This window comes from Hoplias malabaricus, chromosome 2 (assembly GCF_029633855.1).
Source record: "Hoplias malabaricus isolate fHopMal1 chromosome 2, fHopMal1.hap1, whole genome shotgun sequence".
In the NCBI taxonomy this organism is placed as follows: domain Eukaryota; kingdom Metazoa; phylum Chordata; class Actinopteri; order Characiformes; family Erythrinidae; genus Hoplias; species Hoplias malabaricus.
In genome coordinates, this window is record NC_089801.1 from 36,737,173 (window position 1) to 36,763,638 (window position 26,466).

Genomic DNA, 26,466 nt, shown 5'->3' on the forward strand with positions numbered 1-26,466 from the left:
GGAAAAAAAAAAAAAAAAGGCAGTGTCACAGTCACACATCTCCAGGGACCTGGAGTTTGTGGGTTCTAGTCTTGCTCCGGGTGACTGTCTGTGAGGAGTGTGGTGTGTTCTCCCTGTGTCTTCGTGGGTTCCCTCCCACGGTCCAAAAAGTAAGTGTGTGTAAGTGTGTGTGTGTGTGTGTGAGAGGCCCCCTCCAGGGTGTATTCCTGCCTTGCGCCCAATGATTCCAGGTAGGCTCTGGACCCACCCTGACCTGGATCAGTGGTTACAGATAGTGAATGAAAAATGGAAGGGTTACAAAAAAAAATAAACTGGGGGGAAAGAAGTAAATATATTGTAATAAATTTAAGCAAGAATACTTTGGACTAAATGTCAAATAACACAGAATAAGTCCAGAAAAGCCCATTGAAACCAATGTTTTAAGCTGTCGTTGCTGTATATCTACTGATGAACTGATGTGGACGAAACATGAGGGAGCAGAAAATATGCTTTAATCATCACTGCACATCACTACAGTGAAATTTGAACTCTGAATTTATCTGATCTGTGTCAGTTCAAACACACACAAGTTTTATTTGATGCCATACGAGTTGTATTTTACGTGATGCGTGTCTGTACAGGTCTGTCTTGCTAAAGACATTTTCTGATCTTTCTGGTATTTAAAGGTTCAATAAACACTTTGGGATCCAGAGACTTGTTGGAAGTTGGGCGACTTGCTCAAGGACACTTCGGGCTTGGATATTGAGGGAAGAGACAGCACTGTGGCTTCACTGGGGATTGAACCAGATCTTTTATCTTTCACTCCCAGGCCTGCTACTCTTACCTTTAAGTCAATGATTTAAAGCCTTCTCTCCTCCCCTACGGCCCAAAGCCCCTACAATATAAGGCTTATGATTGGTTGGTTGTTGTGTATTGGTTGGTTGGTTCAGTCTCATTTAATCTGGAAGGAGGATCTAATAATTAATTATTGCGTCAAGTGTAAGTTTGTTTAGTTACGGGGTATTTTGTATTTGCCAGACTGTCAGGCGTGTCTGCAAGGTTTTGCAACTTAAGATGCCCAAGTACTGCCTACTATTACAGAGAATGAAGTTCAGCTGTCATGCACGATGACCAATCACAAGCATGTTATTTTGGCACTGGTAGCCTCAGCTACAGAGACTAGTATAAATGGATGCATTGAAGTGTGTATTTCCGGAAGTGAAGTTAGCTCTCATGCGAATGAGAATAGAAGAGCCCTGACAGTGTGTCCACGTCAGATGTCAGACTTGACGTATGGGAGGAGCCTCTCAGGCTGAGACCAGTCTTGTGGTGTCAAACACTGTATAGATATGCAGAGCTGGATGTATGTAGGTGTGACTGGTTAAAGGACTGATGCTGGACAGAGCCGTAGAGAAGCGTGTAACTGAAGTGTTGTGGCGGAAACTCAGACTGTGTTAACGGCTCTTTCCCTTCCTCCTTTATGGAGCGCAGTCTGCTCTTAATCAGCTCTAATAATAGACTCCTATGAATAGACGCTCCTCCACCACACTACACATTTAGCACTTAATTAAATGGGAGAGGATGGGGTGTGTGTGTGTGTGTGTCTTCAATGCCCTATATGTCCAGCAGAGGGTACAATCTCTGTGTCCAGTGAATGTAATGGACACGTGCACCTCTGTCTAGTTCAGCTCTGTTTGCTGGACTGGCCTAAACATTCATGCTTTATGAGAGCTGTCCAAGGACGCACTTTGTAGTTCTACAATTAAAGACTTTAGCTCATCTGTTGCTGTGCATGTGCAGAGCAGGTATCATTTGGCTAGTGGATAAATCTGTGCTGCAATGACACTGCTGTGGTCGTGTGACGTGTGCTGTGATGGTTCAAGTGGATCAGACACAGCAGTGCTGATGGAGTTTTTAAAACCCTCTGTGTCACTGCTGGAGTGAATAATCTACCGCCCAAAAAATTTGTACCCAACAGCGTCCTGTGTCCACTGATGGACTAGATGACCAACACAAACTGCAGCATCAGATGAGCAGCTGACTCTGACTTTGCATCTACAAGGTGGACTAATATGGTCAGTGAGTGGACACTGTGTAGTACAATTAGAATGCAGTTTACACAAAGTGCTCCTGTGTGGTCAGTGGGGCTGAGAGAAAGGACAATGAATGAATATACTGAGTTGAAATGCTTCATAAAGTGGCTGGTGCATGTATTTTTGACAACACTCCTGAAGCGGAGAGCATTATCCCCATGTGTTTGTATAGACGCTGTATGATCTCATAATTTCAAATGACAGTGAATCTCTCTCTGACTCTCTCAGTCATGAGAGTATCATACACTGGGGTAAACCCACACATCTCTTCGTCGTGTGCCCGGAGCTGTGTTATATGACTTTGTTTGCTTGGCTAATAGAATTAGGTGGGATTTGCTCTGCTGATGGATTTGGCTCTGCTCTATGCCAGATAGCTACAGTTGCGTGAGTGTGTGGTAATGAATTTATTGGCTTTAGTGGCTTTATGGTGGTTCACCTGTTCCTCTAGCGTAGATGAACGGATGGGATCGGTCAGAGGAAAACAACCTCTTTGCTTCTTTTTGATGTCTAACTGTTCTTGTTGACCTCCTCTGGTCGTACGTGCGTGTGGACAGTTCAGGTAATTCCGGTCAGCAGTGGTAAATCCTGTCAGATCTGATGTAGTCACATAGGGTTTAATCAGAAATTCCTGGGAACGAATTTAGTCCACATCTCTGATAACAGAGGTGATGCAAACACCAATGATAAATTCTTAGGTTAGCTCAACCCCCAAAAAACAAGTTTACACATTGATCTCCTTGGCGCTGATTTAATCAGCCAGCCTGGTTTGTTTTGATGTGGAAGCTACTAGGCTAATGCAGCTCAGGAGTTGTTTGAACAGTGATAATCAGTGTCCTTTGCCTTCCTTTATGCCCTGTGATGGACCGGCAGCCTGTCCAGGTTGTGTTCTACCCAGTGCCAGTGATTCTCAATAAGTCCAGGACCCTAAAAAGGATGAAGTGGTTACAGAAGGTGAATGAATTGACGTTGTAGCTCCAGTGGAAAGCTAATAAGAAATCTTCAGCAACTGATCTTGCCCTGATTAAGTTAACGGCCAAATGTTGTAAACTCTCACTACTAAAAAAAAAAAAACAACAAAAAAAAAAAACATTGCTTCCCTGATTTTTGCCTCCAGAGAAGTGAGAATACCTAATCAAGTGATGTTCATTGGCAAAAAAAATAAATAAAACAAAAACATAAAAGCACCACCATCAAACTAGGTCTAAAACCAAGAAACAGCATCTCCTGCGACGCTCCGTCAGCTCCTTTAACCGAGACGGATGTAATCGCAGAAACGAGACTTCTCCCTCTTTTCTCACTCCTTCCTCTCATCCCTTCTCATTCTTTTCCGTACTTTAGACGAGTACAGAGCCGACAGTTTGAGAATAAGCCCACGGCGAGCTGTGTCCGCAGGAGCTTTCCCATAGATACCACCATGCAAAAGTTTGGAATCACTTAACACACAAGATACTGGTGTTTATGGCACCTCTGGTTTATAAATTATAGACTGAGGTGTGGTTATATAATACAACTGGAAAGGGAAGACCTCTATAACTATCCGCCACAACATTATTGATTATTTATAGATAAATAGTTAGTCAATATTTAAGAAAATATAATTTTAATATCATTTATTATGAAATAAATTTAATTTCCAAATTCAAAATATAACACATTCTAGGTGCTAATTTTATTATAATGTAATTTAGAATAGTTATCTTTACTACATTTGTTATAATGAGAATATTCATTCATTCATTATCTGTAACCGCTTATCCACGGTGGGTCCGGAGCCTACCTGGAATCACTGGGCACAAGGCAGGAACACACCCTGGAGGGGGCGCCAATCCTCCACAGGGCAACACACACACCCCTATGGACACTTTTGAGTCGCCAATCCACCTACTTAACGTTTTTTTTTTTTTTTTTTTGGACTGTGGGAGGAAACCCACGCGGACACAGGGAGAACACACCACACTCCTCACAGTCACCCGGAGCAGGAATCGAACCCACAACCTCCAGATCCCAGGAGCTGTGTGACTGCGACACCTACCTGCTGCGCCACCATGCCACCCATAAGGAGAATATATTATTATTCTTATTATTATTATTAAATAATTTTTTATGTACTTTAGAACATTACTTTATTTCTAGACCTAAATATAAAATCACTACAATGTCAATCTTTAAGATGCTGTTTTTTTACTGGGTGTAATAGACTGATATGTCTGAGTGAGTGGGTGGGTTTGCTGTATGCTGAATATGTGGATGTCACAGAAATATTGGGCTCCAAACGTGCTGTTTATAAACGTACAGGTCTGAAATGGACTGTGAAGAGTGTGTTACAAACTACAGCACAGTCTTATTTACCACAATGAGAACAGTTTTAGTTTTTCCACAATATGGGCTATTTAAAGACTCTCTCACTTTTTGCTCTCGTTTTCATTTTCTCTTGCTATTCTGCACTTGTCTCTCTCCATGTCTAGCCCTCTTCTTTCCCTTCAGTCCTTTTGCTGCTTTGCTCTCTCTCTCTCTCTCTCTCTCTCTCTCTCTCTCTCTCTCACCACATTCACCTTTCACTAGTTTTTCTTTTCCTCTTTCTCTCCATTTTGATGATCTTCGATCTCTTGCTATTTGGCACTTTTCTGCCTCCATATATTTCTCTCTTGTCTTTTTTTTTTTTTCTTATTCTCTATCAGTCTGTCTCACTCTGTATCTTTCTTTCTGTTTTGCACTTTTCTCCCTCTCTCAATTCTTCTCTCCCTTCAATCCACACTCCTCTCTCACTCTCTCATCTCTTTCCTCATATACTGTCTCTCCCCTCTCCCCAACCTCTCTTGTTCTCACTCCCTCCCCCTCTCTAGCCTTTCAATCGCTTGTCTTTCTGCCTATTTTGTGCTTTCTATTCCCCCACCCCTTCTCCCTCTCTCCTCTCCCTGTCTCTCCCTTTTATACCCACTCCCTCCCTCTCTGTTTCACTCTCTCTACCCCTCCTCCCTCTCTCTCTGTCTGTATTTTACTCTCCACCCCTCCCTCTCCTTCCTCTCTTTCTATATCCTCTTTCTACTGCAGTCTGCTCTCTCTCTCACTCTCTCTCTCTCTCTCTCTCTCTCTCCCCCCTATTCTCTCCACCACTACCCATGCTCTCTGCAGCGCCTCTTCTCGGCACCTGAGGTGGAGGGTTTCTTTCTTTTTCCTTTCCCCCTCCATCCTCCTCTCCATTTCGCTCCTCTCAAATCACTTCTATTTCTTGCTTTCTCTTTTTCTCCCTTTATCATTTCTTCATCATGTTTGGGGAACACGGTTTTTTTTAGCTTCGCCTTTGTTTTGGTGATTATTACGCTCCTGTTTTTATTAGAGTCGTGTAACAGTCAGCTTCATCCATCCAAGCGTCCCTCCATCTCTGTCTCACTCAGTCCCCTCTCTGTCTCTTACCTTAATCCCTGGGCTGGAGATGGGACTCCTCTCCGGCCTCCTTTTCCCCGCGGACTCTCGGTTCTCCGTGTTTTTTCTCCGTGTTTTTAGCCGGTAGCTAACCATGCCTCTGAAATGGAAGAGCGGCTCTCCGGTCAGCTGGAAATTCCCTGTGCCTGTGCTTAAAACCTCCAGGTCCTCTCCGCTGTCTCCAGCGTACATGTAAGTGGCGAAACCCCGCACTTCAGAGTCCCTGTGAAAAAGCCTGGTTTACGTCCCTGTTATTTGCTTGTTTTCTTTCACTTGGAAACACGTTAGTGCCTTGTGCGTCTGTCAAACCTGCTTCTTTCCCTCATTCCACCTTAAATGGTGCAGCGGTGGACGCGCATTACTCTGCCGCCTTTGTGGAAGCTGCTTCTTTTGGAGTTCTCCATTCCACCTTAAACGTTGCAGGCGAGGTGCATGCGGCCGCTGTACTAGTGAAATAGTCAGCTTCTCAGTAGAATTCTCCGTTCCACCTTAAACACAGCAGCCAACAACGCTACTTAGTATGGTCTTTTAACTCCTATTAGAATTTATTATATTATGTAGCGATAGTTAGTTATTCTTAGACCGTACACCGCGGAAATGGGTAGCTTCTTATTATATTTGTTTGTTCCACCTTAAACGGCGCGGTTATTTACATAATTTCTTACATGTGAAGTGAAATCAGTCTCTCTTTTCTGTATGTTCCACATTAAATTCGTCTTGGGCTGCAGAGTGTAACAGCTGTCTCGTTTAAGGTGGAACGGGCAGTTTGAAAAAGGAGCAAACAATTCAGCATGGAATTGCACCCTCTATTCCGTGGTTGTAATATTACATTCCACATTAAATCCTCTTAATGGGCAGCAGAGTCTTGAATGAAATACAGCACCGTTTAAGGTGGAAGGGAAAAATCGAAATAAGGGATCAACTTCAACTCTCTCTGCCTCCCTCTCTCTCTGTTCCCTTCTCTGTCTATCCCTTCCCTCACGCTCTCTCACACTTTCATCTTTAATTTTCCTGTATTTTACTTTTTCATTCCTGTCTTTATCTCTCTATTCCCTTTTCATCCTTTTCTTTCTAAGCCCCTGGTTCTGCTATTCTTTTTTTCTGCATTCTCTCTCTCTCTCTCTCTCTCTCTCTCTCTCTCTCTCTCTCTCTGCCAAAAGACAGTCATTTCTGATGGTGCACCTGTTCTTCACTCCTTCTCTGTCTTCTCCTCGGTTTTCAGAGTAGTTTATTGTCTTCACTGGTTCTGCTGCTCTGATGTATTTGGTTGAACCTTTGTTAAACTGGGTCAGCGTTCGTTTCTCTGTTGATCTGCAGCTGCTTTAAATCGGTACTAAATCAGTCACAAATATGAATTAATCCTTTCTGTTTATTTGTTCTCAAACAATCATTGCATATTACATATTGCATATAGCATTAATTCTGTTGGTGTTATTGGGGGTGTGTGTGTGTGGTGTAGCAGAAAGAGATTAAAGAGATTAGGAGTGAATTCCTGACCTCACAATGAATTTGATCTGATTACGATTCTGTATTTCATGATTCAATACACACACAGACAATAAAGAAAACAAAACCAAAAAATAGAGAATAAACAAAACCATATTTTAAGTGTTTGTACTGTGATTATAATTAGGGACAGGCAATTTAATATCAATACATATCTCAATTAAAATGTTTCAATAACAATATGATTTTGAAACACATTTTCAATATTCATGATGTTCATTACAGGACACTGCCCTAACAAAAGTTAGTTTAAAAATATTAATATTGACAAAGCCAAGAAGGTGATGTCATGTTTCTTGTTTGTTTCTAGGCAGTATTTCCTTTGCATTTTATGTAGTTCATATTGATATTGGAATTATATCTTATTGATTGAAATTTTGAAATATGTTGTGATATAAATGTTGGCCATATTGTCCAGCTCTGATTTAAATTATTAGTGGAAATCTGCTGATCTTGTTTCTTGTTTTGTACAAATATGCATAAATGATAAATCTAGAAAATATATTGTTCTTTAAATGTGATTATTCCCTTTTAAATGAAGTTTAAGACTTTTTTTTTTTTTTTTTTTTTTTTTTTTTTTTTTCCAAAATCCAGTATTTTTTTTTTTTTTAGCCCTGATTCTCATAAGCTGAATGGTCTGTGTTATTAGGTGAGGTAGTTAATAATATAGTAAAGGCATGCCTTTTTAAGATTGTGATTTCAGTAGAAAAAGTGAGTTCTTCGGGTTTTGTGTCTGGGATTAAAAGCTAAATGATAGGTTAGTCTCTACTACTGCTACAGAGAATTTTCCCACCTCTGTCTATTTTATTTCTATTCAAATCCTCCTTCAGTTATTGATTATACTTCTAAAGCTCCCATCAGACCAGAGGTACAGATGTAGAACTTATTTTTAAGAGTAAAATTCCCCTTAAATGTTATAAGTGGTCAAGTTCGTGTTCATTCAGATCACACAGATCTGTGAATATGCATTTACACATCGCTTCTATCTCCACCCATGCAGTCACCACCTGCCTGCAGCTTGAAAACCATGCCTTGTAAACTGATGTGATTGGTTCCTTAGGTGTGTGATGTCAGAAACCCTTGTGTGTCCGAGTGCATGTGTTAGAGACACTGCTGTGTCAACGCAGAAATGCTCAGACCCAGCACTGACCGCTTAGTCGTTCATTTTTTGCCGAATAAACAACACCATGTGCACAGGCTAACGGGTTGAGACTTGAGCTTCAGTGGAGGGGTCTTTTTAAGAAACAAAATCTGTTGAAATTGACTTGTGAAAGGTACACTTCTGCATTTTCTGTTCATAGGAGGCTGTACACGGTGTGAACAGCTATGTAGCGTCTGCATCTGTAGCGTCTTCAGTGGACTCGGTTCAGAGTTAATTATTCAGAGTTTGTGTGCTCTGCTTTTGTAGACGTATGTTAAACCTTGCCATAGATTAAATTTCACAGTTAATCGGATTATCGACTCTAGAATTTATTTATTTATTTATTTACTTATTTAAAGCCAGAGACTAGGATTTGGCCGTAAACCTCGCTGTAAATCTGGACGAGGAGACTTTTATTGTAGGTTCTGTCTGAGAGTGGCCGTTGTATTGTATGGTGTTATTTAACCATAAAAATAGAGTTTGACCACAGATGGCCTACACACACACACACACTTTCTTAAGTGTTTACACTTTCTGAAATGGTAATGTAGTCTACAATTATGTACAGAACCCTACAATTCTGATTGTAGAATATAGTTCAAGTGTGTGTATACTTATTTAAACATGCAGGTCTAAACTACTCTCAGCTTTGGTTTGCTTTAACAGTTATGTGAATAAAGAATATGTAGCTTAGGGTAGTTTGTAATAGTTGTTAAATATATGGGATATTACCTTTCCTTTGTTCAAAATTTGCTAAATCTGAGCTTTGTAGAAAAATATAAAGATAAAGAATGTTATATTTGTGCAAAGTGAAGTTGTGATGTCGTCCTCATCTCTTTCTGGGTGTGGAGCAGCTGGCAGGGATCAGTCCTGTTTAGCTTCACACACTAAATCCAGCAACAGAGTGGGTTCCCATGGTTAAAATCAGGGTTAGGTTTGGAGATGGACCTTAAATTATTATTATTATTATTATTATTATACAGTAATAAATACATGTTTATAATGCATTTGATATATTCATGTAATTAGTAATGGACACGTCTATACAGAACACATTTTTCTGTTTAAAGGACAGTTTAAAGGACAGTTACTCTATTGAAAACAAATGTAATACAATAATGTGCTATTAAGGAAGTCAACAAACATTTTCACCACGTGTGTCCAAACTTTTGACTCTGGCTATATATATGTCTGACTCACGTTTAAAAATTTGTCATTGGGTGACATTGTGGTCTGTGGTTTTTGAATGGGAGGAGATACTCCATTATGGTTGCATGAAATATTCTGTGTGTGTTGGAGAATGAGACAGGAATGTTGGTGGTTATTTTAGAGACTGGTGTGGGACATGTCGATAGCATCACAAACCAATGTTTGTGGATACTTAAAACGCTCAGTGTAATAACGTGTGACATTCAGAGGTCAGGATTAAAGTGGTGTGTGTCTGTGTGCCTTTTTAGCATCAGAGATGGATTATATGGTAAAGGATTGAGTGTGTATGAGAGATTTAAGAAAATCAGAGAGAGGGAAAGATCCAGCAGTTTCTCTAAATTTAGCCCACCTAGTCCACTGTAGTGAGGATTTCATGCTTGAAAAGTACTCACACGTGCGTGCATGCACACACACAGAGTGCAGGTCACACAGTAGCAGGGATGTTAGGAGTAGCGAGAAGACATGAGTGAGGACAAGAGAGCCCTGCAGCAGAACTAATTCTGTCACATACACACACACTTAATTTTAAAGCTGAGTAGTTTTTAAAGAAGTATCAGCTCAGTATTTGCATCTGCTTATGCTCAAGGTATCTGCATTGGAGGAATCAGAAAAGAAAGTGGTGTGTGTGTGTCTGCCTGAGGAGATGGCAGAACTCCATGTTGTTTGTCACGACATCCATAGTGTTGCTGCCTCTGTATGTGTATGAATTCATAAATATGGATACAGCTATCACTGAATTCAGTTGCCATGAGCATATCCACATTATATTACCGTGTCAGTGATAAGAACACAGCCCTAATGGTCAGAAATGTGTGAGGCTACACAAAACAAGGGGATTCTTATGTAAAACTGGGGATAAATATAGGATTTAAGTGACTATATTGAAACATGTTGTAGTTTTGTTTTAAGTGCAATTGAATATGGTGACGAATTTATTTACCTACAGTACAAAATATTGTACTGGCACAATGGCGCTGCTGGTGTCTGGACTCTTCCTTAGAGATATGGTGTGTAGTTTTGACCTCCGGGAGAGACTTGGAGTAGAGCTTCTACTCCTCCACGTCGAGAGGAGCCAGGTGAGGTGGTTCAGGCAACCAGTCCAGATGCCTCCCTGGCATGTCCAATGGGGAGGAGGCCCTAGGGAAGACCCAGAACATGCTGGAGAGACTATAAGTTTTGGAAGAGCTGGAAGACATGGCTAGGGAGAGGGGAGCTCTGGGCTTCTTCACTCGGGCTGCTTTGCCCGCGACCCGGACCTGGATAAGCAGCAAGATATGGATGAATGAACGATGGTGCTGCAGTTAGTGTCTCTGCAACATTGCAGCTAGTTTTAGCGACTTTTCAGATCTTCTAGCGAGTTATTTAAAAACACTTTTAAAAGCAGCTTTCTGTACAAACCTCAGCTACTTTTTATAGAAGAGAATCGCCTGTAGCACAACTCCTTAGAACACCGGGACTGACCGTGAGCGGGGAGACACAGCTCTCTCTCTGATTAAGGCATTCAGCTTTATTCAAACAGTAAACACGTCTTATGAATGTATGACATGGGACACAGAAATGGTGAAACGTCACGTGTGGTGTCACACTTAACAAGCAGATACCATAGAGTACATGACTTTTCCTGATGTTTTTGGAACTGGGACTGTTTCAGTATCGGTATCGAGATATTTAGGCAGGTATCGTGCTGAAAGTCATAAATTTGGTATCATGACAACACATTGTATAAATATTTATAAAGGGAGAACACTCTTTAAACATGTAAGAATATAATCTCTTTCTCAAACGCATACCTAATTGTGAATTTAAGATCATTTAAGATCATTTTCCTCATCACATCTGTTGCTCAGTTAACTGGCAAAAGTGAAGCGAATGGGTTCACTATGTGAGTGGGTGAGAGAATGTGACACTGCAATTTATACTACATCCTTACACACACACACACACCTATAACTGCTCTAAAAACATATTCATCATGTAATGAGTCTTCTCCACCCTTGTCATTAAACTGGTGCAAGAGTATGATGGTTGATTTATCTCTCTCTCTCTAGCTCTGTGCATCAAACACCACCACATTCTCTCTCTCTCTCTCTCTCTCTCTCTCTCACACACACACCCCTCATGCTCCTCTCAGTCAGCTCTGCCATCATGGGCTGAGGTGTTTAATCTTGTGGCACTGAGAGGAAATGGACGGATTCAATTTTCACTTTAGAGTGATGATTTCACAGAGAGAGAGAGGGAATGAAAGAAGAGAGAGTGTATGAAAGAGGTGAAGACAAAAGAAGGCTGGGTTGGTTTGGGTGAAAAATGTGGAGAAGGAGATAGAACAGAGATGAATGATTCTAAAAAAAACATGTCATATTGTATTAGAATATTTAAAAAATGAATGTATTATGAAGATGAAGGAATAAAAGGAACAGGACAACAGTGTGAGCACTGATGGCGTGGAACTGAGAAAAGAGAGGGAGTGTGATGGAGGGATGTGTGTGGAGGAAGAGAGCCAGTGTAATCAACGCTTTCTTTTTTAGCTTAGTCACACCACACCATTATCCAGCCTGAGGACTTCGGCTTAACCCTCCCTCATAAAATACACACACACACACACTGTTGACAGTGAGACTTCAAAAGCTAGATTTACCATTTAAGGAAAGCATGGCAGAAACAGATAAGGAAGTTTTAGTGTTAAATTAACAAACTTTATCACTGGGCAATTACGCCAGACTTGTACATGTTAAGGAAATATCAACTGTTAATATTAAATACATTTTTAAATCAACTCTAAATCAAAACTGACCTTTTAATACTTTGCAGATTTGTCCTTCATATTAAGCATGATTTATAATATCTTCTAGATGAGTGGCCAGTCTTTGTATTTGTCCTTGCTTGAACACTAAAGTATATCATCTTCCATGGAACCAAAGTGTGAATAAGCCTCACTTCATTTCACACAGGAAATGTCAGGAGGATTATGTAGAGAACAGAAGGATGTTTGTCAGATGTGTTCTCACAGCTGAAAATATTCCGCATGCTTTAGGCATGGGTCGGTGGCTGTGCAGGACCTACAGCGTGGTTCTCTGGAATATTCCCAGCTCACTCAGACTTTATCTTTGTACAATGTCTGAGTAACTTCAGTGTCATATCGAGCACAACTGTTTTGGACATGTGTTTACACACAGAGCTCCTCTGGGTAAATACACAAAATATCTGAGTTACTGTGAACATCTGAATGGTGCTTCTGTGTAACATCTTATGGTGCTTTTTCACCGCATGGGTCCGGATCTACTTGAGTTGACTCGAATTAGCTTGCTTAAAGCTTGTCACTTTTCCACTAGCACAGCTGCACACGAAATGGAGACTGTGATGTTGCAAACCCCGTCTCTAATGGGAATCGTGTGCTTTGAAAACCACAGTAATGATGGCAGTAAATTTAGGTTAAATTTAGTTATTAAATTTAGAGTATTAAAATCTTTTCAAAACACCTCGATGTACAATTACAAGCTGCCGTTGTGAGTCCGATATTAAAAATGTGAAAGCTGCTGAGTTTGTGTTGGATTTGAATGAGCTCTGTATTATGTGGTGATTGACAGGTCTCTCTGGCCAATCAGCACTCTGCAGGGTTTGCATGTCACCATTTAGTACCTACTCAGTACGTTTGGAACCCAGAGTGAGTAGGGACAGAATAAGTGGCCAGTGGAAAAGCAAAAAAAATCTAGCCGAGTCGAGTAGAATAGAATAATGTATGTTCCATGCGGTGTAAAGCGGCATTACACCTGCACCACGTGCTGCTTGGTAGCCATTCGATTTTTGATGCTTGCTGTGTGCAGTCATAGAAAACCAGTATGTAATTGACTATTCTCTCTTCTTCATTCATTCCAGACTATAATTAAAACATGCAGCGTCTCAGCATCTTTTTACAATCATCAAGGGAGTTTTCGCTCTGTTTGGGCTAATTTGCTAATGACCAGTGGACTGCTGAGAAATAGCCAAACAACTGTACAATCAGCTGGCCAAAAAAGCAAACCCCAGGCGATACTGGTCAAACGTGGATGATGTACTGCGCATTGAGGAAGCAAGTGTGGCAGAGTAGTTCAGGCTTGCCTCGCTCTTCACATCCCTAGTGTGAAATGGACCCTGTGAGGCTTATATTCAATAATATTGGGCTTTATTCTTTTCATTCCTCTACAGTTTTGGTGCAGTTGTATGTTCTGTTAGACCACGGTCGTCTGTGTCTCTCATGTAATTGTCAAATGGATGGATTTATCTGCCGGGATGTGGTAATAGAGACAGGTCGATCTACAGCTGAGGACTGAAGTGTGTGGTTAGGAATTGGCATTGTGCTGACTGGAAAATCAATAACATAAAGAATGAAGCTTCACGTAATCACATCCCATCGCTCTCAGAAACGTGCGACATGTTCTATTTGACAGGTTGCGTGACAGCAGCAGTGTAATCGAAGAAGTGCCACCAGCACAGCGACCTAAATCATCAGCAGAGGTCAGAGCCATCCAATAACACTTTTTAGAGACAGAGAGAGAGAGAGAGGAATGGGGTGATGGAGAGAGGGATGGTGGAGGATGACAGAAGGTTAGTGAGTGAGATGTGGGGGGCGGGGGGGTATTGAATAAACTGATGAACTCATAATTAGCTTTGGAGAGGGTTTTGTGAAAGGCAGGAAGAGGGGGATGGAGGGAAAGAGAGGGAGGATGGCATGATTTGAAATGGACATCAAAGCAGAGTGAGGTGGGTTGAGGTTTCACTCCGACAGAAGAGAGACCAAAGGCATCAAAACAGCAAAGCCATCTGCATAACAAACCCTCAAAGCAGCCCACCGCACCAGAGGAAGCTGAGGGACCACTGCAGGTTACTGCATCTTTATCTGAGTCTGTAGCGCGCAGTCAGTTACAGCCGACTGCAATTATGACCTGCTTCCCTCTACCTGGAATAGCTCAGAAAACCTCTTCACTTCAAGTACTCTTATAATGGAAGTCCATGCTGGAGGTCGGCTGTGGAACTCCATCCTTACACAGGGAGCACAGTTCTGGGTCTTAATGAAATGTCTGTGATTTGCTTTGATCAAAAATACCACAAGGATCAAACCCCACAGCAGGTTACACGTTCCGTGAAAACAGCCCCTGAGTGCCTGTTACTTTAAGGGACCACTGCATACTCATTCATTCATTGTCTGTAACCGCTTATCCAGTTCAGGGTCTGCGACACTGCGACCTGCTGCACCACCGCGCCGCCCCACACTGCATACTAATTTTACCTTAAAATAACTGATCACTCTGACACATAATCTTGTCTATATATATAATTAAACTGGGTTTTTTTTATTGTTTTTTATATTTGTTTATTCTGTTATATCCCCACTGTGTGTTCATGTACTGTTAAAAACCATGCTACCAAGCTGTAGTCACATGATTCTGGAAGCAACCTAAATGCAGAGTGACTCGAGCAGCTCGTACAAAAGAAAAACATAGTGTGTTTTGATTATAAATAAGATGACACTGAGCAAAAAGAAGTGAAATGGAAACGCTGAGATAAAAACCTTTCAGTGACCAAAGCACAATCACACACCAAATATAAACAGTGCTAAAAACAATAGGAACAAGCTCCCTGCAACATTAGAAAAAATATCCAGTTTTAATACTGGAGCTAATTTATAGCACAAGCCTCACCACTGTATTAATCGTTCCTTACTCGCAGTAAAATGTACAATTAAACGTCATGTAGATTTTCGTTCATATTGCCCAGCTCTACAATTTGCACTTTAACCATCTCTCATATTGCCCAGCTCTACGTTGCGCTCTAAATCCCACGCCGTGATTGGAGAGACTCAGACGAGGGGGTGGGACAATTAGAAGGGCTTGATTTGTCCCATGTCTCGTGCAAACTACAGTATAGTGGCCATCTTACTTTATATATTGTTTTCTACAATGCTGAAAATCCCTGAAGTGAATTCTTCTTACAGCATGTCTTAATAAGCAAGGTGGAGACCTGAGACTCTTCATTTTATCAATATTCCTGCAGCACAGAGAAACCAGAACCGGCACCCTCCATCTGTATCTAATAAAGGTGATGGAGAAATGAGAGGCGCTGCATTTCCTGGGCTCATGAGGATGTATGCAGGAGAGGAGGGTTGTGGTTCCTTCTGTCTCTTAACTCCCTCTCCCTCCCCTTCCTCCTTTTTGACAGTAATGTACTGAAAAGGGATGGACACATCATTTCCTTCACCAAAGATCTTAGATATAATAGAAGGATGTTGCTGTCAAGAGTCTTTCATTACAGAGAGATGCCTCCATCACTTTGCTTTTCATCAAGTCTGTTATTGGGGTCCTTGAGGCCGCTTATAAATCCAGTGTTTAACGTCTTTAGAAACATTAGAGACACGAGCGACTGTCTGGCTTTGTTTCACTCTGCAGGGTGAACCGGGCTTGTTTCTGAATGTGGCTGAACTTAGTTTCTGCTGTTGAAGACTTCGGATATCTGTGTGTATGTTTGTGAAAGGTCACCATGGTTGAACAGATCAGTGCATTTTTTGAGATTTAAATTTGGAAAACTGTAATATTGAGGTTTGTCAAATCACGTCTCTCTGTCTGTCTTTGTCTATCTATTTGTACTTTCTCTCTTTCTCCTGTCCTCTCTCTCCTCCACATCACCAGTAAAGCTTGAATTGTGTGTGAGTCATATGTATTGTGGTTTTTATTTTTTTTTATATATATTTTTTATTTTTTGTACGTCATGCTTCATCCTCCTCTTGACCATGCCCACTGCTGACACACACCGCTAACTCCTGTCCTCCACAGACTCTCTCTCTCTCTCACACTCTCGCTCTCTCGCTCTCTCTCTCTCTCTCTCTCACTCTTTCTCGCTCTCAGTAAAACTGGACATAATGGAAAAACAATCAATATTAGAAGATATATTAACAATATATTATGTCTTAATATTTTTTTTTTCAGGGGTTTTTGACTGACTTGACATTTGAAGAACAGTAGCAGTGGTGCATTAAATAACCTCTCTTTTTCTTGAGTCTCTCTTTCTCACACACACACACACACACACACACACACACACACACACACACACACGCTCTGTAGTGGGTCTCATTTGCATATCATTTCATCAAATAGTTTGCTGGGTTTTTGCCAGGTGGGTCAAGAATACAGCTGGATGAACCCAGTTAGATGTGTGCAGACGTGTGTGTGTGTTCTCTCCCTGTGCTAGTGAATCTCTCCCACTCTAATTAAGAGGTGAGGAAATGGTCTGAAAAGGATGTTGGGCACTGAAAGAGATGTGTGTTGGGGTCAGAGCTGTGTTTGAGAGTGTTTGATGGTAACAGCTGTTCTCTTGGTCTGTACCTGCAGTCCTCACACCTACCTTAATGATGTGTGTGTGTGTGTGTGTGTGTGTTCAATAATGATGAATTATTAAAGCAGTATGTTAATGATGATGTCTCTGTGGAAAAGAGAGAGTAAGGGAGAGAGATTCTTGTAGAAGTCTGTTCTTTTCTATCTCAGTCTCTCTTAATAATCAAGTTATAAATATGTCTGATGTTATTTTCTTTAATGGCCTGTTTTTTAATGTAACACACCCACATACTCACTCATGTTTAAGAACTGTTCCACAAGGGATTGCTATTCAGTACTTTGAATTAAGGACACTGTCCTTGTTTAAGGATGGATAAATATGTTTCCTGGCTGACATGTGGTGCTTTTCCACTGCATGGAACCTACATGACTCTACTCGGCTCAGCTCTTTGCTTTTCCACTGGCCAAATCTGGTACCTGGTCCCTGGAACCATTTGCTTTTTCAGTCTCTGCTTGCACTGGGATCCAACCGTGCCGAGTGGGTACTAAATAACGTGTAAACTCTGCAGAGTGCTGATTGGCCAGAGAGACTGGTCAATCACCACAAAATGCAGAGCTCATTCAAATCTAGCACAAACCGGTGCTTGTAAAATCTCTTAACAGCATCTTTTTATGTTTATTTTTATCAGATTCAGAACAGTAGCTTGTAACTTTATCTTGATGTTAGATCTCCGGCATTGCAACGTGGCTACGAAAAAAAAAAAAAAAGGTTCGCCCAGTGATTTGACAGATCTTTGGATCCGAGAGGCACAGCTTTCACTCAAGCACACCAACAATAGGCCTTCTAGCCAATAAGCCCATCAGAAATGGGGCAGGGGTGTGCCTTGGCTCTTGGCCAAAGAAATTGAAGCCCAATTTATACTTCTGCATCCAACCCACACTGTAGTCGGGGACCCTGCGTCATAGCCTACACCCTAGTCTGACACACGCCTACCCAGAAATGTAATTGGTGTGGCTGTAGTCTCAGTATGCTATACATGCAATAGATAGGCAAGTAAGTGACTAGTTAAAAGCAGGGATGGATTACTGAACAGGCCTACCAGGCCACGGGTCTGATATAGGTTCATATTGGGTTTGTTCATTTAATTTTATAATGTTGTCCATTTATTTCCACAAAGTTCAACAGAATCTATCATTTAAGGGGCTATTTAAAAAAAAAAATAGCTGGACCCTGCTTGACAATAATGATGATCAGGGTTATAGGCAGGCTGTTTATATCTGGGCCCAGGGGCCAACAAGCTGTGTGTTAAAAGTGTGTCGCATACATAGCACCCCCACAACCCAGGCATGGAAGAAAATTCAGTCTCCACTCTCAGCCCTGTTAAATGCTCCTTGACCCAATGGCAGAAGAATGTGCAATAAGTTACAATGATCTGTCAGAACTGGGGTGTGGAGCTGTGTACAGTCCAAAACCTAAAACAACACGCGAAAACATGATGAGTAATCAGTTTACAAAAAAAAAAAAAAAAAAACTTTACCGCCATTGTTGTTGTGGTTTTCAATGCCGAGATTCCTGGTAGAGATGGGGGTTTTTGTGACGTCACATACACCATTTCACAGGGAGCTGTGCTAGTGGAAAAACGAGAAGCTTTAAGTGAGTAGAGCTGGACTCATGCGGTCGAAAATGCACCAATAGTTGACTGCATGAATGAAATAGAAATTGGTTTGAGTTTGTGTTAAAAATCTTAAGTGTTGTTTTGTTACCTTTTTTAAGGTTAAATTTCTTTGTACTTTGGGGAACCATGTGTCCACGGTAAAGCTGTGTAAGTGCCCAAAGCTGTTTCAGATGATTTCATTGGTGGACATGGTGAAGTGTTTTTTGATCTGTACATCATGTACAGGAAGCATTTCCTCATAGTTAAAGCTGTTACTTTTAGACTAAATGACTGCAGAGCACTACAGAGTGATTCTGTCATTTTATCTGTCCATCTCTCTGTCTTCTGTCTCTCTGTCTTTGCTTGCCATTCTGTCAATATGTCTGTCACGTTCCTGTCTGTTTTGTCAGACTGTCAATCTCTCTCTCTCTCTCTCTCTCTCTCTCTCTCTCTCTCTCTCTCTCTCACCCACACATTCTCATTTTCTCTCTCTCTCTCCAGATGTGCAGAAATGTATGTAAATATATTGACCTGTGTATTTTCTCGCTGTACACATTGTCATTTCTTTTTGATTTAGGTTAGCTCTTGTATTTTTCTTTTAATGTGTGTGTGTGTGAGAGAGAGTGATGACTATTAGCTTCTTTATGGGTTGTTTGGTTTTGACAAGTGTGTTTGTGTATTTTGTTGTATGACTTGCCATGTGTCTGTGGCATTGTCTGCACTCTTTAGTGTGTGCGTGTGTGTTTGTTTTAGTTTTAGTGATATCTATTTCTCGTTGTTTTTGGCAGCCACCAGCACTCCTTTGTGGTGTGGACCACCCACTCTCTACTTGCTGCATCTCCAACCTATCACCTGACAGGGTAATGCACCAATCAGCTGCCTGTGCTGTGTCATGTGACTGTGACTGTGCACCGCCCCTCCTGTTGCCATAGAAACCCCTCAACATCTTGGTGTCGAGGTGTATCCTAGTTGTCATGAACACACTCCTTCCTTTCTCCTCCTCTTGGGGCTCAGACTCCATCTACAGTCGTTGTGGAATTCATTGATCCAGTCCAGATCTGGTTATAACGTTCTTTAAAACAAGTTTACTGTGCAGTTGAAATACTTTAGCTTCAGCCTAGCATCACTTTGGATTGAAACACTCAGGCTAATGCAGAGACATTTCCCGATACATCATTGTGCAGAGAGATCATTCTTTATGATGACTTTAGCATGCAGTACATTCTCTATTCTACATGTAGGGTCTCTCCAGATCTTGCTTGGACATTTAAACTTTGTGTATTCCCCCTTTGGCTGTTGTTAAGATGGACATGGAAGGGGTCAATGGAAGGAGGGAGCTTTTGTGTTAGATCGGAGCCCTTTTGCGGTTAGTGACATATTGTTGGTGAGTGTTTTCTCAGCCTGTGGAGAAATGTGTGTGTGTGTGTGTCTATCTGTCTGTGAGTGGCAACAGAAACATTACCCTGTGTTTGATGGAAACTCTGGGATGCAAGAGCAGGAGCACCCCGGCTGTTCCTGTGATGCTGCCACCATGGTAACAGTTGCATGCCACTGTCAGTTCAGTACCAACACTTTTTACAGCAGCTCAGGCAGGGACCAGTGTTCTTGTTCAACACTAAAGAAGCAAATTTCGGACAACAAACATTTGGAGTAATGTTAACCAGCTAAATACGCAAATTGTTGCTTGGTGATCCAGCCATAAATCTTACATCAATGTAAATTCTTCAAAAGCAATTTCTTGTCATCTGCTTTGTTTGTTTGTGTGTTTGTTTTAATTACTTATTAATTTTTAAAATTGGTTTGGTTCATGTATTCTAAAGAATTTAATTTAAAGGGCCTTGAAATGTTTCACTCGCTTATTTGAGGCGGACGCAGAAGAAAAGTAAACGTCCCTTTGTCTCAGTGGAACAGCCTCATTATCCTCATTGTCGGAGAGAAGCGCGTATGACGCTGAACTCCTCTGACTTTAGCCTCATTTGGTATTTTGTTCCAGCATTGATGCTCCATTTAGCCACGCAAGGCCAGACTAGACGATCATGATCTGTCACAGGGAGTGTGCCCAAACAGGCCAGGCCAAACTAGCCAATAATGATGGGTTGGTTTTTGGCGGATTTGTTGGGTTGAGCTTGCTGCTGGTGGGTGATGATGGTCATTGCCTTCATGCCCCATTAGAGCCTTCGTTTATTTATAGTAGCAGAGCAAACAGCTGAAAGACTGTGTGTGTGTGTCTGTTGACTATTGTGGTGTTCTTTCTTTTGTGTGAGTGATGACCTGTATTCCTGTAGCTTACTGAGATTCCGATTTCTCCACAATGGCTTGTGTGTATTAAGGCTGCCGAGAATTGTGGGAGACAATTCCTCCCCCCCAACTGTGTCAATGGCTGAAAGGCTGTGTCAATGGGAAATAGCAGAATAGTCAGTTCAGTGTTCTCTTCCAAGCGTGTTGATGTGTTAATAGCAGTTTGAGAAAAGCCTTCACCCTTTCAGCTTGAGAGCAGTGTGTGATTTTCAAGGGTCATGGCTTCGGAGCAGTTGATGACTTCATAGCTTGTACACTAATCATCCACTCTTCCTTCTGTCCTCTTCTCTCTGCAGATCGCTGGTGGAGGATGATGACGCTCATATGAAGTTTTCCTTGGGCTGTGGTGAAATGGGTCTCTCTGCCCACCTGCAGGCTTCCAAAACGGGCAACACACGCTTCTTCACCAGTAACACACACAGCTCTGTCGTACTACAGGTAAGTGTGTGTGTTTATTTTCTGAATGCATGGACCAATAATAAGAAAATCCAAAATCCTGCCAAAATCTATATTAACTGCATTAGATGTAGAAAGGGCAGCTCTGGCCCAAATGTTAGAGGTCTCCATTTCGATCCCCTAGACCAGCAGGAAAATTGGCGGGGGGGCTTATTTCTGTGAGCAGAAAGTCGAGTGAATTTAGCTAAACACAACCAGACAATGTACACCGACACACGTGTTGACGATAAAAACCCATTTCTGGGAGAGCAAAGTTCAGCAAGTGGTGTTAAAGGAACAGAAAACTTCTAAATTAAGTGAAATAAGACGGTGTACACTGTTTAGAAGCACAGCTGGCGCTAACGGGCACTTGTTTAGCACATCACAGCAGATTTTTCAGTGAATTGAGGCTAAAAACACACATATTTAGAGGATAAAACCTTATACCTGTGAGCACAAAGTCGAGTGAAGGATTTTCTGAGAATTATCTGTTTACAGCTTAATTCCTTTCTCTTTTAACCCAAACTCAACGCTAAACTTACAAATGTGGTGGGCTACTGGGCTTGTTTTCAGACTGTGACATCAGCAGTCATTGAGTTCTCACAGCGCCCCCTTCCTGTGGCTCTCTTAAATGCACATGGACATTCTATTTGACTTTTAAAGAGACAGAACCGAAATTTGACACATCACACACACGTCATAAATACCGCCCTCATTTTAAGATACCGTCCACATTTTTAATACGGTATACAGTATTATTGTTATACCACCCAACCCTAGCAAGTATAATAATAATGAAAACCCAAGAAAACACACATTTACTTTTAAACAACTCCATTATGTAGACTTATTTATTATATTTATTTAAATGATGGCCCAAAAATGTTTTTTAAATCACACAAAGATCAGTTGTATATTTTTACCCGTACCGCTCAGCCATGTCCATGAGGGAAAATGTTTTTGAATGTCACACACATCAGGGGGCCTGTTGTCCTTCCAGCGTTTCAGTGTTTCCCGAGCGTTGGTCCAGCGCTGGAAGCAGGTCTGACTCTAATTAAACGCTGTGTCATGATGAGCAGTGGGCAGAACACAACCATCTGCCCACACAGGCTCACTGCCACAGGACACACCACAGTGTGTTTATGTGTGTGTGAAGGTCATCGTGATATGGCCTGGTTTTCTGGCATGCACACGTAACCCTCATCATTATCTTCATCATCAGCTCTGCACATGTGAAAATTCATTAGCACCTGTCAGCAGGTCACCTGGAAACTCTTCTCTCTGTGTGTTAGTTAAGTTCACCAAGTGCATATCAATGTACACACACACACACACGCACGCACATACACACAGTGCATTGCCCGTCTTTGTGCTGTGATTGGTCATGACAGTTGGTGTTGCCATGACGAGGTCAGGCAATCGATTGCCATGACAACAGCACTGACAGCTGTCACTATCATCACAGACCAATAGGAGAGGCACAAACAAACAAAGTGGAAGCAGGAAAGAAACATCCTCCGGTTCTGTTTCTAAAGCGAGCAAGGCGCACAAGCCCAAATAATCCATCACCGTCAGCGTGTGTAGAAATGTCATCCGCCCGAATCCTAGGGTCTGGAGCAGTAGGAAATATACAGGACCAGATACCACAACAAACAGAAATGAATTTATCGTGTGTGTGTATATAAAACATATGTTTTCTTTTTTTAATGATTATTTTTATTATTTATTTATTTATTTATTTTTGGGTTGGTATTCATTAACTCAGATCTATTTTGACAGTTGTCAGTAATAAGATGAGCTTCAGATATTAGGGGCACAGAAGAGAGTCTGTGAATATTCAGATATTCTTATATATATATATATATATATATATATATATATATATATATATGTGTGTATGTGTGTGTGTGAGAGAGAGAGAAAGAGAACAGATCAGGGCTGATGGTATCACTGCTTTGTGAGATTGCGTGTTGGGGAATTGATGGCGTTTAATCAGTGCTTAAACTGAGCTGTGTCTTCTCACACAATTACTGCCCATTTAATCAAAGTTTAATTGAATCAATACTAATCAACAGAGATTTATCACAGCAGCATGGAGACATGTGCGTGCTTGTGTGTGTGTGTTGAAGCTCTTCTGCTTACATGAAGGTTTTTCTTTTTTTTTTTTTTTTTTTTTTAGAACATGAACTACTAGTGTTTATTTAGACATAGACACAAGGCGTTACTCTCGGATATTCTGTTACTTCTCTGACTGAATGCATTCGCATGGTACTGAATCATACAGCACATGCCTGCCATCATGCCATCAGGCGAAACACACACACATACTCCATTTGTGTGACTCAGACAGATGTGTAGACACAAGCATTTATTACAATAATGGGTTAATGGGGCATTTCATTTTCCAGATTGCTCTGATTTATATCTGTTTGTGTGGAGCAGGGTCTTCATCTGTATTGTACACACTTCTGTACATTAACCCCATTAATTTTTGTACCTTGGTAGCGTAAATATCTGATGATTAATAGTGGTTACTAACAGCCAGAGTAAATAAAAGCGACTGTTACAAAAACATCATTATCTATGACCCCAAGAAATACATGTTTTGATAAATAAAAGCCCTGATAATTAATATTCCCTGTAAATAAAAGTCTTGGTGACTAATAACTGTGATGAATAAAAAGCACCTGAAACAAAAACCCTGGGTCTTATTCAAAGAACTCGAGGAATGACCAGAGTGCTGCTGTTTGAAGATCAGAGTGATGGAACTAAAGCTTATCTGACAATCCTTTCACATAGGTAGAGGAGAGAGAGAGAGAGCATGGAGGCATTTAAAAATTAATAAAAGGATCTTAAGATAAATTCTTAAAGATGGAGTAAACAATGAAGGGATTTGAAAGGCTGCGTGATTTGATCCTCATTCTGCTGCACGTCAGGGTTCTGGCAGCGGCTTTCTCAACTTGTAAATTTGTAATGGGGCTTTTGGTTAGGCAGGATAAGAGAGCACAACAGTAATCCAGTCTAGATGACACAAAAGCATGAATAAGTTTCTCGCTTGTCGCCAGTGGAGGGAACGTGAAGGATGCTAGGAATATTACAGAGCTGATAGGGAGCAGTTTTGCATGCATTAGTGTTGAGGCTCTTGATGCTGAAACTGAAGCGCTGACAAAACACACTTCTAAAGCTACTGCTGGGCAGAACAGGCGACTGTTGTAGGGAATCATTTTAATATTTTAGCAGTAGTTTCTAAATATAATTTAGAGACCAGAGATATAATATTGTGAGTTATCACATTATAATAATATTTGGTCAGAAATGATCTCTTATCTGCCACATAGTTCCAGATCCTTGCTATCATTTGTGAAGTCTACAGACAGTGGCGTGGGTTCTGGAATATGTAAAAACTCAGCCTTTATTCCTGCTTCCTCAACTTTGTAAATTTTATCCTCCTTTGTTAGTTTGTTTTTCTGGTGCGATTTAGAAAGTAGGTCGTCCACCTCACTGTGGTCAGATTTCCATGGTGATGCCACTGCAAACGCTGGCCTCGTGCCGACAGATTATAATGTCCATTCTGCGCACACACAAACTCGCACACGTGCGCACTTTGCAAACTCACCCACTCCCTTATGCTGACTGTACAGAGAGATGCTGCTCTAGTGTCTGCCTCAGATCAGACCCTACCTTCCCTGGTTACAGATTTGTTGGGCTGTATTTCACTAATGGGTTTTCTCTTCCTAGACTCTGTTTTATTGGCATATGCTCTGTAAAACAGGCCATTACTCTGAGCAATGAAATCTCCTGCACTCCATCTGTTCCAGATGAAAAAGAAAAGAATAAATATGAAAGAAATACGTGCCTATATAATTATAAACAAACATAGCACAAATCAAAACCGTAAGACCAAATGTGAGTTAAATACAAATGATGAAGGCTTTGTTAAAGATGGATGTATTGCTAAATACCACATTCTTATCCAAATTAGGTGGTAGATTGTGTTCACCAAACTGTAAGATAACTGAAGCCTTTGTAAATAAAAATTGTTATAACTTAAATCCTTGTTGACTGAAACTGAAACCCTGGTAATTAAAGTCTAGATAACTGAAAACATCACTAACTATTAAACCAAAGAAACATGTGCCTTGATAGATAAATGTTTAAGCAGTGAAAAGATTGACTCGTCTGTCTGTGAACATTGGATCCCATCATGCAGCTGCACGGATGTTGTCAGTTGTTTGTGTCAGAATGCTTATACCGACATCATCACCCATCTCTAGACTCTGGTTTAGTTTTAATGATACCCCATACACTGCTGTGTGTTAATGTTTAGCCCCTGGAGTGTCCAGTGACCCCAGCAACTCTGGAGCTAAAGGCCATCGCCTTCATTAGCTCTTAAACATGGCCTCCTTCGACACACACTTGCTTCAACACCTCTTCGATCCAGCCATGTTTAAAAAAAACAGTGTAATGTGAAAGGCTCTGGCCGTAATGACCACCAGTCCCACTCCTCCTGACCTGATGCTCAATAAATTAGCCGTGAAATCTTTTATTCATCAGCCTGTTCTGCCGGACGCTCGGGACACTCTTTGGACGTCCACATTCTGAGTCACTAATGAGATCTAGGCCTCTCAGGGAATAATAACAGTGCGTTATTTCCTTCTCCTTAGGCTTGTTTTTTTAGGGGTGGCCAAGAAAGTTTTGTTTACTTCCCTTTTGCTTGTCTTGTTCTGTTCGTGTGATCATTAAGAACATTAGGTCAGTGCTTGTCAGCATGTTTTCTCTCTCTGTCCTCAGTCACTCTCTTCTTGCTCTCGCTCTGTTTTTAACTTTTTTAATAATATATTTTTAATATTTTTCACTTTCTTTAATAGTTCCTTTTTGTTCTTTTTAAAACAAAATCTTGTAAATAAATGCAAATTGATGCTTTCTTAAATAATTAATCAAAATGTCCTCTTTTTTTCCCCTGGCTGAATTTCCATCAAATGTATTATTGTTTTCTTCTCAAATGTCTTTATTATTACCTGTAAATATTAAATATATGCTAGTGTATGAATTTATTATTCTCTCTCACTCTCTCTCTCTCAGGGTTTTGACCAGTTGAGGATAGAGGGCCTGCTGTGTGATGTCACGTTGGTTGCAGGCGACGGCGATGAGGCGTTTCCTGTTCATCGAGCTATGATGGCGTCATCCAGCGACTACTTCAAAGCCATGTTCACAGGTGAGATCAGAAGAAGCAATGGAAGCATGAAAGTGCTAATCTAAAATGCTAAATACATCCGCACACTGGCAATATCAGAGAATCATGCTCTGCCCCCCTGCCAGTGAGGGCAAGACCAGTGAGGGCTGATGTAAAGCAGATTTCCTGGCAGACATAGTCCTGGGCGATGGTGAATATCACAGCTGAGACAGGGCAGAAGGTCTGTTAT

General features: G+C 41.1%; 1 protein-coding gene across 3 annotated transcripts in view; it reads left to right on the forward strand.

The window, feature by feature from the left end:
• The window catches only part of klhl13 (kelch-like family member 13), a 59,685-nt gene that overhangs the window by 12,337 nt on the left and 20,882 nt on the right, over positions 1–26,466 (forward strand). For 2 of the 3 annotated variants that reach the window (XM_066658972.1, XM_066658973.1), the window contains exons 3-4: positions 20,905–21,046; positions 26,126–26,258. In XM_066658972.1, coding sequence (XP_066515069.1) covers positions 20,905–21,046; positions 26,126–26,258 — 275 coding nt within the window. Of the gene's footprint in view, positions 1–5,389; positions 5,688–20,904; positions 21,047–26,125; positions 26,259–26,466 lie in introns of those variants that run through there. The other variant, XM_066658971.1, reaches the window with a different exon arrangement.